This window comes from Antedon mediterranea, chromosome 11 (assembly GCF_964355755.1).
Source record: "Antedon mediterranea chromosome 11, ecAntMedi1.1, whole genome shotgun sequence".
In the NCBI taxonomy this organism is placed as follows: domain Eukaryota; kingdom Metazoa; phylum Echinodermata; class Crinoidea; order Comatulida; family Antedonidae; genus Antedon; species Antedon mediterranea.
The window spans coordinates 774,345-790,992 of record NC_092680.1 but is presented as its reverse complement, the minus strand read 5'-3'; the positions used below and the strand labels follow the sequence as shown (position 1 = coordinate 790,992).

The 16,648-nt window shown below is 34.4% G+C and overlaps 1 protein-coding gene across 1 annotated transcript in view; it reads right to left on the bottom strand.

The window, feature by feature from the left end:
- Positions 1-101: 101 nt before the first annotated feature.
- The window catches only part of LOC140063005 (short transient receptor potential channel 4-like), a 30,556-nt gene continuing 14,009 nt past the window's right edge, over positions 102-16,648 (bottom strand). The window contains exons 3-10 of the mRNA XM_072109433.1: positions 15,446-15,937; positions 12,394-12,748; positions 9,361-9,485; positions 8,513-8,979; positions 7,017-7,215; positions 6,161-6,334; positions 4,194-4,238; positions 102-1,776 (exon numbers count right to left, since the gene is read on the bottom strand). Of these exons, the coding sequence (XP_071965534.1) occupies positions 1,327-1,776; positions 4,194-4,238; positions 6,161-6,334; positions 7,017-7,215; positions 8,513-8,979; positions 9,361-9,485; positions 12,394-12,748; positions 15,446-15,937 (2,307 nt within the window). The 3' untranslated portion in view covers positions 102-1,326. The remainder of the gene's footprint in view (positions 1,777-4,193; positions 4,239-6,160; positions 6,335-7,016; positions 7,216-8,512; positions 8,980-9,360; positions 9,486-12,393; positions 12,749-15,445; positions 15,938-16,648) is intronic.

Below are 16,648 nucleotides of genomic sequence, written 5' to 3'. Positions count from 1 at the left end.
CCATATTTGGAAAGAAAAACTGCTTTTGACTTTCATTTAATTACAAAGAGATTACCAAGACACAGTGTGGAGCGTGGTCGAGTCCTATAGAACTATCCATTTGGAACAGAGGTACCTTTTGAGAAAGATACAACTGTAGTGTCGGGATAGGCTAGCTAAAGCGTGGTTCCCACTAGAACACAACGCAACGGAAATTCCCATGGAATGAATTTTGAAGAAGAGAGTGGAATGAATCGACACTAACAATAATTAGTTAACAAATATTCATATGCTTTGACAATAAACGATCATACGTTTTATTTTACATAAACAATCACAAGTTACATTATAATGATAATATACTAAATTTGAAATAACATATTTATCAAACGTGTTTCAACAATGCAGGACAGATTAAATAAGAAGAAAAAGCTAATAATATATCGACTAAACTTATTTTTACACACATTTCGGATCGGAATTCGTATACAGCGCAGCCTTTGATTGTCACGGATTAAAAAAAAATGTTTCGGTCGTTAATCCTTCACGACGCTCCGACTGAATTGTTCACTCGTCTACTATCAGTAGACCGAGTTGGTAAAGTTAAACATTATGGTAAGCTGCGACACCTCATAGACATATTCATTTTACAATACTACGTACAATCATAATCATTACACTATCATTACAATAAGAAAACAAGCATTGATATCAGCTTCTGTCTTTTTTTAATTTAAGCTTGGTTGCCACAGATGCGCTACGCAAGGACGTAGAGGCAACGTAAAGCGTGGTTCCCACTAAGACGTAACGCAAAGACGTAATCCGCAATATACAATTCACCTGCGTTGCGTCTTATGTCCCTGTGTTTCCTCCTAGTGTGAACCAAGTTTAAGTTAGTTGACCAATTACAACTGATGGATTATTCTGACTGTCTCTTGTCATTGGTCAACTCGCATTGCATTGCGTCCTTTGAGTGGAAGTATTAAAGACATTTTTATATAAGTCCATATTTCGTTTAAAGCACAAAACGAAAGACTGATACGTTTCATTGTAACTGTACCATACAAAATGTGGTATTTACAGCGGAGTTGTCTTTATAAATACCATTACACTATACAGAAATATGAACTGTATATAATTACAATTAGACATTAGTATTATGAGTTTCAAGACAAAGTTTCAAATAAGCCTTGATTTTAATTTTGTTTTTTTGCAACTGTAATACTATTGGATGATTGGTTAATAATTCTATTTTCCTTGATTTCCGTGCACAATGGATCAATTGTTTTATTGGAAACGCCTTATCTATACAAACATTATATTAGTCAACAAATAAAAATAAAAATATTATTCCATATCATCGATGAAGTCTACTCCGAAACTAACAGAGTTATTCCCAACATGATTCTCGTCCGTGTCAGTAATGGTTGTCGTGTCACTGTCTTTTTTCTTTGAACGTTCAGCAAAAATGTGTTCATCTTCGTCATGAAATGGTATACTATAGCTGGAAGGTAGTTTAGAATTAGTTGACTCTTCACAACCAGACCGAACAGAATCAATGCTATCGCTAGTTGAGAGCCTTAACGCGTGCATTAAATTGCTGCCCATTTCGTCTACGCCTTTTTCTGGTGCGCCTAGGATACTTTGTACATCCAATATATTATTGTTGATCTTACGAAGCGCGCCAACCATGTCTGTCTGTAAGTTGGCTACCGTCTGCACCATAACCTTTCCAGTTTCGTCAAATTCTTCCTTGGAGTCAAAATGGTATCGTCTGCCAATTTTTGAAAGCAATTTCTGAATGATAAAAGAACATAAATTAAACAAGATTTTTGATTTGTATGATAACTTTAGACTTTATATAGATCATCATATGACATCGTAAATTGGCACACTAATAAATCAGTTGATATCAAAATACATACGCACATACATTTCATGATTAAAGATAAAAAACACTGCTAACCTTGTAAGTTAACCTGGCCTAGCTTTTTTTTATATAAGGGAAATTAGGAACAGTTTTTGTTAATACCGTATATATAAAGGTAGAGCTTTATCAACCTATTTCGATACATTTAAATTTACCTATTAACTGTTGAATCGTTTTAGAAATGCAATTTTTCTTCGTTCAAAATTACGAAAACGAAATTAACCAGACATGTGCAACCCAGTTACGGCATGTAATTGGCAACTATAAAACTAGGTTTTTGTACATTATGTATCAAATGCTGATGTCAACTCGTTAGTCGTTACTAACGCATTTTAACTGGCTGTTGACGGCTCAACAGAATACACTGTTCTGTTTTTAGTTGCGTACAAACGCGACTCTACAGATCACTATGTCGGTCGGGTGGTCTGTCGGTTGGTCGATCGGTCGGTAAACACTATCTCAAATTTCTTTTGTGATGCAGTATCGGAACTGCTTGTAACAAAAATGGAAGTTAAGCTCCATATTTAGAAATAATAATCTGATCTGTCTAATTACGTTCACCGGAAAACAAGATATGCGGAATGATTTTAAAATGACTCATTAGAAGGCAAAGCTAGGCCTAGACCTACTTTAGTAATGATCGAACTTAAAATAAATTATACTCGTGGCGAATACTCGTCAACAAAAACGATCTCTACAGACATGAAGACCCTTGTTAATATCAACACACATTCAAGAAATCTTATTTAGAAAATATTCCCATATGTATTAGGCCTCATTACTTGTCATCGCCTTTGGGTTAACAGTATTTAAATGTTATCCTTTAGCCAATTGATCATCCCGCTTCTAAATCCAGAAAGTATACATTCAATTTATATACAAGTAGCATAACTAGAAATCTGAAAGTGTGTTCCTTCTTGCTGAAACAAACAAACCAACACATTTTGAAAATGAATTTTGTCGAATGTATGCAAAAATATTCATTATTAATTTCAATCAATCAAAAACAATGTATTTCAAAAACCCAAGGATAAATATAACAAAATGTCATCAAAAAGGAAAAAGGAAACTCAAAATAAAGGGAACTCAAAATAAAGGGAACTCAAAATAGAGGGAACTCAAAATAGAGGGAACTCAAAATAAAGGGAACTCAAAATAAAGGGAACTCAAAATAAAGGGAACTCAGAATAAGCAAAGCTTCGAGACCCTTAAAAACAATAAGGTAAATTATTTATAATCAACAATAACACACAAAAAAAACAAACAAAAAACAAAAAAACAAGAAAAATTACTTTAAAAGAAATTCAAATCTTTCAGAAAGTATAATTTCATTCTACAGAGATTTGGTACATTCTAAGAAGGTCTGATATCTAACAGATTGTGGGAAAATAGATAATTATTTCACGACCAAAATGCTGACAAAAGAGTGTGTGCACGACAATAGAGAAGTGATTGTATAATGTTCATCAAAGTAACGTAGAAAATCAGGTGAATTATAAATACAGCAGGTGAATTATAAATACAGCAGGTGAATTATAAATACAGCAGGTGAATATAGTTTTTTTGTTGGTATTTACTGCATCGAGTCCTTTCCATTTCCATTATCATCAAATGTCTGCGGCATATAACCGACTAAAATATCAGTTTTTTTAATAATTTCTCTAAAATTTCTGTAAAATTATTGATATTTGACTAATATTACAAAATTATCTCATTTTCAAATTTGATATAGGAATCATGATATTTTTTAACATGCGCGTGATGTATGACGTAAGCTGTAACCATGGAGACTTCCCTCATCATGTAACTAGACTACATTAGTTACGGTAAACAGTTTGTCTAATTTTCACAAGTTATGTTATCACTATGAACTTTCTATTTTGTATGGTTAATATGATAATCACACATTGTTCCACGTGAACCGTAACGTCTGCCTAAGCTTAATGATCTTGACTTTTGTTAAATCGAAATGATGTTGTCTCAAGTAATTATAATTTCCAGAATAGATAGATATGAACGTTTCCAAACATTAATTCGGTTTTTTTGTTTGTAATAAATTAGCAATAAACAATGTTAAACAAAGTTAAATATAGTTGAATTATAATTATAAATCTTCGTAACTTATCCAAGACTAATACATAACCTTTTTTTGTTCTAATTCTAGCATTGTCTCCACCATGGAGGAATTTTGTTTTCCTCCATGTGTCCACGGTGTACAAGCTAGACTATTAGGCCTAGCTCTAAACATAAAGTGTAAAAAACAGTAATCTAATTTACTATTTACTTTGTAATGAATCCAGAATTGACTTTTTGCTCGTGAATACCCAGCCTGTAAGAAAAAAAAAATTCTGTTTTATTAGAAGTGTCTTCACTCTTTGTTTTAAGAATCGCTTTCGGAATTTTGCGTTTGGAAGCCCTAAAGGCTGATTGGTTTTTGGGCATGCGTAATTCATTCTTAGATCTTACATTTTTGGCAATTGAGATATATGCCTACTGTATTTCAGTATGATAATTGTTGTACCTAAAATAAAACTCATCAATTTTAATGCAAGTTCACAATTCCGTTATTTCTTAGTTACTGCGATTTAGTTCAGTTTTGATTTGTCTAATCTATCTAATTAGATCCGTACTTAATTATGAAGGATATAGATGCAGCTTAGATTCTGTGAACCTTGGCTAAGTTATGAACATTTAGAAATATGTATCTGTATATAATTTGGTTTTCTGCAGGTCCACCTTATAATATATATTATTTGATTATTTCTTTATTGTTCGACCAAATCTAGACGATAGAGCATTACATTTGATAGGTTCGTTGATTACTGCATGGTAATCAGAGAAGCGTACTATTCTGCAAATTGATTGGGTTTCGCAATTATTTCCCCGTAAATAATTGTAATTCATATATACCACCATAGGCCTACTGATTTGTATTTAAATCCATTCTGAACAATTTTGCCACCTCGCATCTAAGTAATCTCACAAATTGGAAAAAGTGGCCAAATTAAACATCGACAGATGCAGTTAAAATCTACATTCAACAATACTTTTAAGAACAAATGTAGCCCGATGTGTTTATCTTAAGCCTACTAAAGCTCTATCTACACTATCAACTATCAAAAATGTGATGTGCCACTATATGGACATGATGATGTCATATAACTACCATATTTAAGCATAGTATCACTACCATATTTGGTCATATCACACTTTTTTGTCAAATAAGTTTGATAGTGTAGACAGAGCTTTGGTGTTTTTAGTTTAGTCTACCATTAGTCCTGTTTTATACACACTGTATCACCATCCTTTCTCTCTATATATTAATTACTCTCATGGTTCATCAATCTCTACATAATGACCATAATGTGACTATGATTCTCAAACTTAGTATAATTCTTATTTACTAACAATAATCTCTAATGTTGTCAATGTATAATGATATCAAATGGAGCTTAGTGTGTACTAAAATGAATCATCCAGGGCAGGTTTAGTTAGACGTGGTAATGACAATATAATACGTTTTGCATCGACATTCAATATATCATTTGTATGTATATTTCAATCATCCAAGTATGTCACCTGATCACCTGAATATGAATATAAATCTACGCAAAACATATGAGAAATACGTTGTCTTTTAAAAGACTTTGTAGATAATTAATAATATAAATACAGGTAGATATAGCAATATCAGAGTCATTGTAAAGGTCAACTTCAGTTTTAAACCGTTTTCACCCATTGACTGGTATAAGAGTGTATCTGCGCAAGTGCAAAATAATGATAATAATACTAAATTTAAAACTGGTTAAAGGGAACTGTGAAACTTCAATGAGCTTTTGAAAATGGCTTTTTTTAACAGGGAAAAAGTGCTGTCCGAAGTTTAGATTAATAATTCGTTAGCAATCGAAGTTTATTGTAATATTTTAGCAACTGCATAGAAGTTAGTGGAAGGGGGTCACAAAGATGATGTTCTATTTGTAAGCGCTAAATCAATTTTTTAGGATATCTTTGCCAAGGAATTTTCTTTTTTAACGAATTGTGAAAATGCTGTATTGTTTTATTATGTACAACAATTTCTTGTTAATTCTGGAAGATTAATGATTGATGTTTCAATTCTGTTTGTTTTAAAATGTTGTATTTGTTATCTGAGGCGCCTTGAAGTTAAGGTGGTGCCACCTTGTGACGCGCCTCTGTGCTTGCACCAAATTCAGTATATAAAATAATTTATTTTTAAAAAACAGCATAGTTTACCCTATTTTGCTTCAAAGATTCTGAACAGGGAAATCCGAGAATGCACTTGAGGCGTCTAAAACATGGGCCAGGTCGTGGTAACAAGTTGAAAGGCGGTGGAATGGTGATGTTGTCGTCAAAATACTCCAGCCAAAGTCGTGATCTTGCGTACTTCCATTCAATGTCAGCATCTTCCTAAAACATGGACAAATTAGATAAAAATATTAAGCATCGGTTTCATTTATTTAGTTTTTGGTTTTTATTTGTGTTATTCGATAACATTGTACCTTATTCATTTTAGGCAGCCCTTCCCAGTTTTTCGCTTTTGGGGTTTCGCCGTTTGAGTTTCGCCGTTCTTAGGCCTATTTATAAAATTAATTTATCACAAACTTTGCACATAAAAGAAAAGAGAAATAAATGTTATGAATGAATTGTTTATATCTTTTGAATAATCTAACCCTATTTATGGGGAAAATGTTGTCAAAATTCATTCAGTGGTTTGACTTAATATTGCTTAGACAGAAGACAAACAAGCATTTAGGCAAATAAACCAGGGCGATTGCATAACCCCTTGACGGAGGTGTAATAAATAAACTCAATTTGTTTTTTCCTGTAAATTTTTCTTTTCTTGGACGCCACGTTTCAGTGTCATCAGTTTTAGGTTGTACGTTGGACATGGTTGGTTGTGGTCAATAGTTTGAATGATCTATAAGATTTGACCAACCAATTATTTTTTGCACTTTGAAGCCCGTATTGGAGCAGTCACTGCTGTGTGTGAATTGACTGCTCACTCAATCTTTCAATGAAATATTCTCACCATCCAACTCATAAATATTCATTATTTGTATTATATTAACTTTATTTGCAAACGTCATACCTCAATTTTAGTGTACGTATTACTCATCATTGCAATCAGAAGGTTCAACAGGACTACTATGGCGAACACGTGATAGAGAGAATACATTCCCATTCCTGCTACCTCCGTTATATCATGGTATTTATCGTGACCCGTAAACACTGTAGTCTCTGACACGCCGAACAGTGACCAGAACAGGGACAATAAACTGTTAGTTAGGCTGGAAAAAAAGAAGATTGTGTTAAATGAAGAATTATCTATTAACATTCATTGCCCGTTAAATTAAATGAAAACTTATAGCACGGATATCCCTTACCCATGGCTCATGGCGCTTATTATCTATAATATATAATAATATCCATCTATGATCGTCTGCTCATAGGCACATATCGTTTAAATATTATTTCACTACCTTCGGTGTATAGTATGAGGTTGTTCTCATTTGATGTTGCTGTCTTTGTGAGAAAATAATAGCACTGCTGCATTTAAATATAATAAATTGTACTACTGTAGTTTGTTTATGTATTGTTATATTGAATGTTATATATCGCGAATCGGGCTGTATTATTAGTGACTATAAGCCGATCTACACACAGGACTCGGAAACTTTCGGGTTTTATTATCATGTGACTAGCCGATCTACACGCAGGACTCGGAAACTTTCGGGTTTTATTATTATGTGACTAGCCGATCTACACACATGACTCGGAAACTTTCGGGCTGTATTATTATGTGACTAGCCGATCTACACACAGGACTCGGAAACTTTCGGGCTGTATTATTAAGTGACTAGCCGATCTACACACAGGACTCGGACACTTTCGGGTTATATTGTTATGTGACTATAGGCCGATCTACACACAGGACTCGGAAACTTTCGGGTTATATTGTTATGTGACTATAGGCCGATCTACACACAAGACTCGGAAACTTTCGGGCTGTATATTGTTATGTGACTAGCCGATCTACACACAGGACTCGGAAACTTTCGGGCTGTATTATTATGTGACTAGCCGATCTACACACAGGACTCGGAAACTTTCGGGCTGTATTATTATGTGACTAGCCGATCTACACACAGGACTCGGACACTTTCGGGTTATATTGTTATGTGACTATAGGCCGATCTACACACAGGACTCCGAAACTTTCGGGCTGTATTGTTATGTGACTATAGGCCGATCTACACACAGGACTCGGAAACTTTCGGGTTGTATTGTTATGTGACTATAGGCCGATCTACACACAGGACTCGGAAACTTTTGGGTTGTAATATTATGTGACTATAGGCCGATCTACACACAGGACTCGGAAACTTTTGGGCTATATTATTATGTGACTATAGGTCAATCTACACACAGGACTCGGAAACTTTTGGGTTGTATTATTGTGTGACTATAGACCTATCTACACACAGAACTCGTAAACTTTCGGGCTATATTATTATATGTGACCAAGAAAGAGTGAAATTACTTGATGTGAGTAAGTCGATCTACACTCATGACTCAGAAACTTACGTTTTAAAACCAATAACACCAAATATATCTTGTTCGTAATACCAATATATCTGATTCATCCCGAGAGAAAATGCAAACCAAACGAAAACAAAAATGAGCATAAACTTGGCAATATCAACAAGAGTCCGCAGAAGAGATATATGCATAGGGCCTACGTGGCGACTCCACACCAATAGCGTCATCATCCGGAGAACAGCTAAAACTTTAGCAAACGCTAGAGCTACATCTGCGTATAGGATCAGAATGTCTAAGTTATCGGGAGAGCTTGAGTCGCCGTTATACGGGCGTGGTTTGTAGAGTTTTCGCTTTGATGCGGTAGTTGTTGCCGTCTTGGATGTTGACTTTTCGGCACATACTTTCTTGATGCCATCCAGTTCGTCCTTCAGCCACGTATATTCTACAGGTATGGTGCTGTTAGGTAAGGCAGTTGCTGATGGTGATGTTGATGTTAAATCTGTGTCTCGCATCTGAAAATAAAACAGGATTAAAGAAGTTAGGTATTATAGGGATTAATGTTTTTATTTCTATAAAAAGATCGAATAAGTAGGTCTAAGGTCAAAAAACAACCAATAGAAGCACGGAGAAGTATTTTGAGGCACAATTGCTATAGATACAAATACAATACAACAGATATAACATTTGAATTTAGCAATGAGAAGAAAACCATAGATTTACTCTTACAGTACCGATGGAAAATCTTCTACCTGTATCCATGTTGCAATTCGATATGAAAACAGTATTTAGGGGCACAATTGTCATAGGCGGATACAAAAACAATACAACAGATATAACATTTGACTTAGAAGAACGGTTTACTCTTAGGCCTACAGTACCGACAAGTCTTTTACCTGTATCCATGTTGTAATCGATATGAAAAAGTAGACCCAGAATAACGACAAGTACAAGGCATCATACAAGGTCTTCCATTGGACTGCCTGTCGGTTAATTTCGCAAATTAAGTACCACGTTAGGCCTACGGAAAAAAGGAGGAAAAAAGAATAAAATAAAATTTTAAAAAGTGTTTCTTTCTATTCTACGTGAAATTTCCCCGACATCACAAAGTGCACACATTAAATGTTATTATTATTATGAACAAATATATATATATATAGTGGTCTAATGGTTAGGACATCTGCATATCAAGCAGGCGGTCCGAGTTCGAGTCTCGGTTGGGGCGACTCGGTTGGGGCAATGTTCTTTGCCTAATGTGTTTATATATTATATATATATATATATATATATATATTACATTACCATGGGGTATTAGTTTTGTTTTATTGTGTTTGTGCAAATATAAATATAAATCCAAAGGCAAATTACTGAAAAAATGACAATGCTGTGGGTATCAGTGGCTGGATCTCAATGGAGATACAAAATAAAAGCGAAAAGCTAAATCAAAACAGCCAGAAAAGTTAGCAGAGCTTTCGGGCAACACTAGCCCTTTATCAGTGCAAATATATATATACTGTATATATATAAACACATTAGGCAATGAACATTAATTCTAAACCGCCCGGTGATATACTGAAATTTAATTAATTAATTTGAAACGATAAATATGGGGAAATCTGTGAGAATGAGAAAAAGTCGCCCAACCGAGACTCGAACTCGGACCGCCTGCTTGATATGCAGATGTCCTAACCATTAGGCCACTGGGGCTTTCATGGTATTGTTCAAACTCGATTGGATAGCGACTCTTTAACACCCTCGGCGTGGTACGGCGGAACAGCACTAGTCCTCAGTTGTACGCACGCGCACCAGAGATCAAATTGATACGCCCTCATCTTTCAGTATTTTTATTCACGAGGCGGGATCTCCGAAGAGATTTTTTTATATATATATATAAACACATTAGACAATGAACATCTAAACCGCCCGGTGATATACTGAAATTTAATTAATTAATTTGAAACGATGAAGATGAGGAAATCTGTGAGAATGAGAAAAAGTCGCCCCAACCGAGACTCGAACTCGGACCGCCTGCTTGATATGCAGATGTCCTAACTATTAGACCACTGGGGCTTTCATAGTATTGTTCAAACTCGATTGGATAGCGACTCTTTAACACCATCGGCGTGGTACGGCGGAACAGCACTAGTCCTCAGTTGTATAAACATACTATAAAGAAACAAAATACTTGCTATATACAGTACGCCCTCATCAGCCATAACGTGAAAACATCTAGGCATGCAAAACTCATTCCCTGTCGGTATGTTAATTAATTCATGTTCTTAAATTATTTAGATTACTAATATATTTCAAATCATTTCCCATGAACGAATTCCTTGGGATTTCAATAAGCCACTAGCTATTACATTTCATAAACGATTAAGAAGAATTTAGGCTCGTTATTATAGAGCAGACATTAGAATGAAGTAACCTATAGAGAGATTTGGAGATAAACAATTTTTTTTTTTTTTTTTTTTTTTAATTTAATTTATGAATACAATGGCATTGCTGGTTTTTACAGGTATTTTTTATTCCATGCTTTTTAATTCATACATTATTATTATGATTTACTTCTTTCCTAAATCAAAGTGTTACTGATTTTGTCAGCTTGTTTCAGCAATTTAAGGAGGCGTCACAACGAATAACAAGAAGTGTATTTTTCCAAAAACAATTTTAGATTGCTTGCACATATTTTTAATTAATTATTATAATTCAATAGCACTAATACACATAAAATGATATTTTCATAGCTTTTTACTTCGATTCTATATATTGAAGTACTTTGAATGATTTCCCTAGGCATATTGTAACAAAACCATATCAATGTACAATTTCTTTTCCTCCCTGAGGATTCTCTCTTGTCACGAATATACAGTCAACAATAGACTGCGACTATTCCTAATATTCATGCATTCAGGATATACCTCAATAGATCTGTTTTAATAGCGATATAATTTATTTCATGTTTTTGTTATTCTATTTAGTATTATGACTGATAAAATATATGTTAGAGTGGATTAAAGTTGGGCGAACATCTATTAGGCGCCGGTTGTTTTCTTTGCGTGATACAAATATATAATTTTGGTTAATTAAATTTGGAAAGGAGTGGTTAATTCTCCTTCCCAGTCACTGGTATAGCCATTAGACTTAGCCCATATACTGGTTATCGTTTGAACCTGGTAGGTAGAACTATAGCCCATCTATTTTTCAGTTAATGTATCCGTATGGTTATGTACAGCTGGTAGGTAAGACTATAGACTATCTATTTTTCAGTTAATGTATCCGTATGGTTATGTACAGCTGGTAGGTAGGACTATAGACCATCTATTTTTCAGTTAATGTATCCGTATGGTTATGTACAGCTGGTAGGTAGGACTATAGCCCATCTATTTTTCAGTTAATGTATCCGTATGGTTATGTACAGCTGGTAGGTAGGACTATAGCCCATCTATTTTCAGTTAATGTATCCGTATGGTTATGTACAGCTGGTAGGACTATAGCCCATCTATTTTTCAGTTAATGTATCCGTATGGTTATGTACAGCTTGTCATTTATTTAGTTTCACATTTTGATTAGTTTTTCGTAAGCTTGTTTCTTAATTAAAGCTTGGTTCCCACTACAACGCCACGTAACGCAGCGACGTATTGACGCAAAGTGCTGTATTGCGTAATCACAAGTGGGAACCTACGCAAAGTGCTGTATTGCGTAATCACAAGTGGGAACTAACGACGCAACTGTGCTGCAAACATCGCAGTTTTGATTTGATTGTTTTATAATGAAATAAAACACTATGATTGGAAGGGCCTTTTTGTTACGTTGCGTCGATTGCGTTACGTTACGTCGCTAAGTGAGAACCACGCTTTAGATCCATGCTATTACCTATATCTGTGTGTTTTAACATTTAATGATTGAAATATTATAAAATTACTTACTAAGAACATATATTGATATAAGTATTATAGAAGCATATTTCAGCAGTGTTAACGTGTCGGTTTCATTGGCCGCTGAGTTAGGATCATGTGTGCTAACATAGTTGTTGACGATGATAAGCAAGAAGAAGGTGAACTGTGAGGCTGAATGGCAGATGAATTTGATGTATGGGATTTCTATCCATCGGCCTGGCTTCCAGTTTCTTGAAAGAATATTAGCAACTGCAAGTACAGGGAACAACAAGGCCGCAGATAATGTAAATATGATCGTCTTAATGCTGCTCTGACTTCGATGTATCGACAGGTCGCGGTACCATGTCTCCGTCAGATATTGTTGGCAGAATCGGTGCGCGACGAACTGTTTTAAAAAAGAAGAACTTACACATTATATAATACCTGATATAAACAATTATTATGTAGAATATTTATAATAATATTAGAATTGATGCGCGACAAACTGTTGAAAACCCCATTTCACATTATATAATATATACAATAATTGTATAGTAATTTATTTGTGTGTGTGTGTGGGTATGGGTGTGATCTGCCGCTGCAAAATCAAATCTCTCTGAGTATAAGGCCTTTATATTCCCAACTTTGCTTACTATTAATACAGTAGCTATAGGCTTACAGTTAAAGAAACACACGATATAATGTTTATCTACATTTTAATAATTCTTACATTATGACAGTTATATGTATTACGTTAAACCAGGTCCGCAAAAGATTTAAGTACAATCCGTTATTAGAACAACTCGTATAGAATGGAATAGTGGTATACGCCTAATAGGAATATTCAAATATAGTAATTCATTTTGTATGAATTATATTATTATTTTGTATGAATTAATAATTCATACAAAATGACCTTGACTGTTTTAACTCATCAAAGATAGAAGCCAAATTAATGTCCTATGTATGCATTTCGCTCTGGGAGATATTTTCCCACTTCTAATACCAATGCACCTATTACACGTCACAACTTTAATATTGTAAGCAATTTTCGCACATAAAGTTATATTCCACAAGACGTCATATCTTAAATATTACTAGTTAAATTTTAACCATTTTACTGCATTGAATCTATTTCATAACACATCTTTATCATGAATTCGTACACTTATTTTATAATTATAATGTCAAGCCCAACATTTTCGCGGCCCTAAATTCACGACCTTTTATTTTCGCAAATGGAGTTTATTGTGTAATATGTTAAACCAAATTGGCAAATGTAGGTAAACAAATCTCTACCTTGCATTTGATTTTCTTGAATCAAAGGTATATCCTTTCCGATGGACCTTTTTTATGCGAGTCTTGTTAATTGTGCCATTGCCTTTACCTTTTATATATGTAATCATGCATTTTCAAAGCAGTTACCGTGTCCATGTATTAAGGACTACATTATACCACTCTCTCTCTCTAAGTGTATATTTAATTCTATTGGTGTAACTCTAATCAAAAAAAGTTTTCAATTTATCAGCTCAATAGATGGCGCTATGACGATTTATTCCACAAGTCTATTTTTTCTCGCTGTAATTATATTATTTGATTATTGTAAACATAACTATTATAGTTATATAAATTATTATATTTAGCAATTTAGATCCCAATTAATTCATTAGGCGGGTTGTTGCTATGCATTGTTTAACTGCATTCATTAGGCGGGTTGTTGCTATGCATTGTTTAACTGCATTCATTTGGTGGGTTGTTGCTATGCATTGTTTAACTGCATTCATTAGGCGGGTTGTTGCTATGCATTGTTTAACTGCATTCATTAGGCGGGTTGTTGCTATGCATTGTTTAACTGCATTCATTTGGTGGGTTGTTGCTATGCATTGTTTAACTGCATTCATTAGGCGGGTTGTTGCTATGCATTGCTTAACTGCATTCATTAGGCGGGTTGTTGCTATGCATTGTTTAACTGCATTCATTAGGCGGGTTGTTGCTATGCATTGTTTAACTGCATTCATTAGGCGAGTTGTTGCTATGCATTGTTTAACTGCATTCATTAGGCGGGTTGTTGCTATGCATTGTTTCGGATGTCATGTGACCTATTAACAACCACATTTATTAACAAGTCATAAATATTAAATCACATTCATTTCCATCGAGCTTTTATTTTTATTTAAAAAGAATTGTTCTTAGTGAATGAAGAGTGCAATCTTCTCGTAATTTTTTTTTTTAATGTTGATTAGCGCCCTCTCGTCGTACAAAATAATAAAATGGTGACTTGAAACCCTGTTAGTGACTTGTGTGGCATTCAAAAGGTACTATTATATTATTGTGAGAGAAGACTAATTTCTATAAAAATTAGTTACGTTAGTGAAATTTAGTGTTGGTTATTTCCAATATGGACAATCAGCGCAGATAGTGTGAATTAAAAATTTAGCCAATCAAAGTACTCAAATGTGCTCAGATACCACTGAACCCGTCTAAAGCTTGGTTTCCACTAGGTCACAACGCAAGGACATAGGCGCAACGCAAGTAATTTGACCAATCCCAGGCGATGGATTATTCAAACCGCCGTCGCTTGTCATTGGCCAACTCGCTTGCGTTGTTCTTACGTCATTGTGGTAGTGGGAACCAAGCTTAACATGCAAATATAAGGCTCTGATCTAAGTATGTGACATCGGTATATACTACCGTAACAATTTTTTATTTACTGCTTATAATTCTGTAATTCCTAATCTTAACGCCGTGTTCATAAAAAACACATAATTTCGCCAAAGGATCCCCAGACTGTATCATTATCAATAACGCATTAGCTCCTCTGATGCTGCTAGAAACATTGCTCGACACATTATACTACAATGAATTTAAAACGACTTTATTGGATAATAATCTACATGAATATGTGGTGTAATATACCGCTCATGTCAATAAAAAAGATATAACAATCATTTTGATTGCATGGCTGTTATGGTTGGATGGAAAATACGTTGTTTCATTTTTTCTTCTTCTACGAAATGTTGCAAATCGAAACTTCATTTCGAAAGTTCTGATTCGATGTCACAACTCATGAATATATTATTAAATTTAAATCTCCAACACTTACCTTTTTCTGACCACAATCTATGGCAAGCTTCACTCGTTTTGGAGCTAATGTTTTTATTTCTGTCTCATCTTTCCTGTCTTTTGCGTAGTTAAACAGTATCATCTGCTCCTGAGAGCTTCGAATATGATCAAGAAGATCGGCCGCATAGCTCGCACACTGCTCAGCTAAAGCGTGGAACTCGTCCCCAAATTCCACCCTCCAATATTTCAATTCCTGAAGTCGTTTACTCAGTCTAAACGCTTCGTTTATCGGATCAAGGGCCGTTAACGATATATAAGCTGGACTAGATAAAGCTCGGTAAATGTCGTAAGTGGATATACAGCTCTCTAGTGTGTAGTCTTCCTCATCTTCCCATTTACTTGGTGAACATATCTCTGACCCATTTTTCAGCAGGATTTTGATGATGTGATAATTGTTTAGATGTGCAGCGTGTATTATTGGCGTTATGATCGGATTAAAGTCACCATTTCGGGAAGTAACCTCCAATATTGCCTGTTAAAAATATTTAAAATTATAAAAACATGGTTTAAGAATGTTGCTGCAAAGGTCTCGACATTGCAGTGTCAGCAGCCTTATGTTTACGGAATGTAGAATTCCTTCTTTTTATGAATTGTTAAGAAAATCAATATATGGCCTGATGGGTAGACTAAATGCAAGCGAAAATGTTTTAGTCTCAACGATTATAATTAAGCAACGTCTTAGTTAAGTCGAAGATGCTCTCCAGGTGTAATGCCATCCTGAGATGAGTAGTAGTAATTTGTCTTTTTTATTTTATTTCATTTATGTATAATTTTTACCTTCTATGGACCAGAGATTCCGAAATAAAAGATTGAATGAATGAATGAATTAACTTTATACAGAGGTAATTCTTCGAATTTTGTACTCGAAGTTAGCTCCAGGTATAACATATCTTTCTTTCTTTAAAACGTATTTTTACAGGATAAAAACATATCGGGTACAGATATTGCACCTGTTTTACATATGGTCCTGTTGTTTGTTTTAGAGAAATAGACTAAAAACATACATAAAAATACATTAAAAAAACTGTCTTGTAGCACCAGACTTATTAAAAATGTTGGCTTATTTCACGATGCTCGTTTTGCTTTCAAATAATGGTAGTTATATGCACAAATATGGTAGTGATATGCACAAATATGGTAGTGATATGCCCAAATATGGTAGTGATATGACATCATCATGTTC